The 3,061-nt window shown below is 62.5% G+C and overlaps 2 protein-coding genes across 3 annotated transcripts in view; both read right to left on the bottom strand.

Moving 5' to 3' along the window:
* CHLRE_13g585450v5 (uncharacterized protein) overlaps positions 1-1,960 on the bottom strand; it is a 6,212-nt gene extending 4,252 nt beyond the window's left edge. Inside the window, exons 1-5 of the mRNA XM_043069657.1 lie at positions 1,658-1,960; positions 1,410-1,510; positions 1,250-1,307; positions 501-1,078; positions 200-290 (exon numbers count right to left, since the gene is read on the bottom strand). Coding sequence (XP_042917632.1) covers positions 200-290; positions 501-1,078; positions 1,250-1,282 — 702 coding nt within the window. The 5' untranslated portion in view covers positions 1,283-1,307; positions 1,410-1,510; positions 1,658-1,960. The remainder of the gene's footprint in view (positions 1-199; positions 291-500; positions 1,079-1,249; positions 1,308-1,409; positions 1,511-1,657) is intronic.
* A 338-nt stretch (positions 1,961-2,298) lies between these two features.
* The window catches only part of CHLRE_13g585400v5 (uncharacterized protein), an 11,312-nt gene continuing 10,549 nt past the window's right edge, over positions 2,299-3,061 (bottom strand). For both annotated transcript variants that reach the window (XM_043069656.1, XM_001693556.2), the window contains one exon: positions 2,299-3,061. This exon is cut by the window's right edge and continues 2,094 nt beyond it. The gene's annotated coding sequence lies outside the window, so the exon portion shown is untranslated.

The raw sequence follows: 3,061 nt of genomic DNA, 5'->3' as shown, positions 1-3,061 counted from the left end.
CGGCAGTAGCAGCGGCAGTAGAAGCAGCAGCAGTAGCGGAACCAGCACGGGACCGGCAGTAGCAGTGAGGGAAGGAAGAGCGTAGGGAAGCCCTGAAATGCCCTCCTCCCCCCAAAAGCGCAGACACACAACCGCTCCGGCGCAACACATGCACACACGCACACACAAACCACCCTTCATGGCCCCGCCCATCACCCACCTCCCGCACCGCGCCCCCGATGCATGGGTCTCCGCACAGGCGGTGGTAGAAGTCGTCAACAGCCGCCGACAGGCCCTCAAACGAGCCGAACCTGCGGCACAATTTTGTTGGTGTCAGTGGTGTGGTGCACTTTTGGTGGGTGGTTGCGACACCCAGACCACGGCACGGGCTAGCCCACCATGCCATTCCACCATGCCCCACCATGCCACCCCACCATGCCCCAAAACAACACAGCACCCCCAGCACCATCGCGCCGCCCGCCCCCCCCCCCCCCAGGACACCCCGTGGAGTGCGGACCCACCGGTCGTACAGCTCCTCCGTCTGCGCGCCCGCCCGCAGCAGGAAGGGCGACGGCGGTGAGGGCGACGGCGCAGGGGGGCTGCTGCCGCTGTCCGGCCCAGACCCCGCACCTGCGCCCGCCCCCGGATCCCCTTGCCGCCGCGTCGCCGCTGCTGCTGCACCACCGCCACCGCCCGCGTGCCCGCTGCCGGCCACGCCCGCCACGTCTGACAGCCCTCCCGCAGCCAAGCCACTGACTCCTCCTCCCCCGCCGCCACCACCACCTAGCACGTAACCAAAGGCGTTATAACCGTCGGTGACCGCCGCCAGTGCGGCGGCGGCGGCGGGCGTGAGCGGGGCGCCGCTGACGCAGTGTCGCAGCGGCGAGGGGCTGGGGCCTGAGGCACCGGCCGGGCCCCCGCCGGCGCCCCCCTTGGGTGTGCCGGGTGTGCCGGGAATAAGAGCGCTGTTGCGGCGGCTGGCGGGCCGGGAGCGAGAGGCGGCGCCGCCGCCGCGGACTGCGGCGGCGGCGGGGCCGGCGGCGGCGGCGGGGTGTTGGTTGTTGCCGTAGGCCTTTGCCGCCATTCGTATCCATTCGGGCTGCGCGATTGGTGCATGTTGCAAGTTGATGAGGGATAGGAAACAGGTTCGGTTGGGTGGGGCATGTGTAGGTGTGTGGAGGCTGGGCTCAAAGCGGGGCGGCCGCAGAGGGAGTCGCAAGCGGATACCGTCATGTCTGGGGGTCGGCTTTTGGAAGTCCAAGCGCCGCACCTCTTCTGGCGGCAGGTAGTCGTCAGATAACATGCTCGCGGACCGACTGATCGACGGCCTACAACAACAAAAGAGCCAGCATACAGTTTGAGCCGCTGCTTGCGCCTGACGCCGTCGCGATTCAGGCGTTTCGGCAGCTCGTAACCAGCTGCGCACCCACCCGCTCTCTTTGGGAGATGACGCTGCGGACGAGTAAGAGAAGCTGCCCATGCGGCATAAGGACGCCAGGTGCCCAAGAACCAGCTTGAAGGATTCCTTCCCCTGCAAGCGGTGCACGCAACCAGCGCGGCAGGGAAAGTCAAGCATACAGATGCAATACAAATAAACATGTGAAGTACATGGAATCAGACAGGGCTGAAACTTGGACGCGGGAACTGAGCAAGAGCGGCTGGGCGTACCCGGACTCACCACGGCGGACGCAGCTGGCACAGCTGCATTTGGACTCGCCAGTTGCACGTCTGTATCCAACGGTACCATCGCAACTGGCAGCAGCGTAGCTGCCAAGGCTTGCGAGTTCCGCGTTCCTTTTGAAGATGCCACCACGCCTTTCAGCGAACTCTTACTTTAGTACAGCATGCTTAATGTAACACAGCGTGTAGCGGCTGCTATGAAGTCGGACCAGAACAAATTTCGTTGCCGGATTCTCTGAGCTCTCGGGAACCCGATGATGGAAATTAGGATATAATAAATAATGGGCCGCGAAATTATGTTACACTGTTTTGGAGTCTGCTGTCTGTTCCCGACCTTTTTGTCACTATGACGAAACCGCGATGAAGCCCCGCCCCCCCCCGCAAGACGGTAGTACTGCACGTGCCCACAATAAACACAAACGACGTCGCTTCTCTTTAAGGCAAACGGCGGCCCAATGCCTGCGTGTGTCGAAAGGGACTCGGCTGCTGCGTGTGCTGCCCGACACCTTGCCCGAGGCCCCCTGACAAGTCTTCCACCTGCCTTTGTGTCGTCACAGCATGATGTGCCGCCTCCACATCCATTGCCAGCCAGCCCGTCTGTCCAGCAAGCAGCCCAACGCACCTCATCGATGGGCAGGGTGATGAGTGATAACACTCTCTCGCCTCCGCATCAGGGAAGCACGTGCAGCAGCAAACCCCTGCAAACCCTGCTGGCGCCGCTGCTGGCCAAAGTGTCCACAAGCGCTTATGCAACGTAACTGCCGACCGCCGCAACTTAAGTACCCCTGGCATGTTTCGCGGCCGGGGCCACCCTTCGTCCCCGCAAGCCCCCTGGAGTGCCCGATAACAAACACATGCCGATGCCCCATTACGACTTGCCTGAAGCTGCCGGCCGCCGCCGTCCGTCCCTGCAACACCCTTCCCCACAACATTCAGGCATCCATTACGCGTGGCTGGGCAGTACACATCTCCTCCAGCCATCGGAACGTACTGCCCGTCCCGTCTGCTATGTACCACCGAACGCGCACAGTCCCCCCCACTGACCCTAGGCCATCCCTGGCCATCGCGTGCATTCCTATTTGACACATCTGCGGTGATAAGCCACTGTGAGCGTATGGGAACACCTGATACACAAAAGCACAAGCACTCGGCAAAGTACCGTTGCCGTGTCAGTCAGTCATAGACTGATCTAAGAATGAATCCACACAGGTATTTACCACCCTGTGTTTTTGCACCGGCCTGGCCCGCAATGTGGGAAAATGAATGCATCACCATCGGGTCTTCAAACAACCCCAAGGCTTTCAGTCAAACTCGGCCAATCGCCCTAATGCTTCCTGCAGGAGGGCTGCAACCAGCCGTCCGTCGCCCAGGCGGCCAGCCCAGTCGCGGCCCAAGCAAGCGG

This window comes from Chlamydomonas reinhardtii, chromosome 13, assembly GCF_000002595.2.
Source record: "Chlamydomonas reinhardtii strain CC-503 cw92 mt+ chromosome 13, whole genome shotgun sequence".
Lineage (NCBI taxonomy): Eukaryota > Viridiplantae > Chlorophyta > Chlorophyceae > Chlamydomonadales > Chlamydomonadaceae > Chlamydomonas > Chlamydomonas reinhardtii.
The sequence above is the reverse complement of the archived record's forward strand: the minus strand, read 5'-3'. Positions and strand labels throughout refer to the sequence as shown.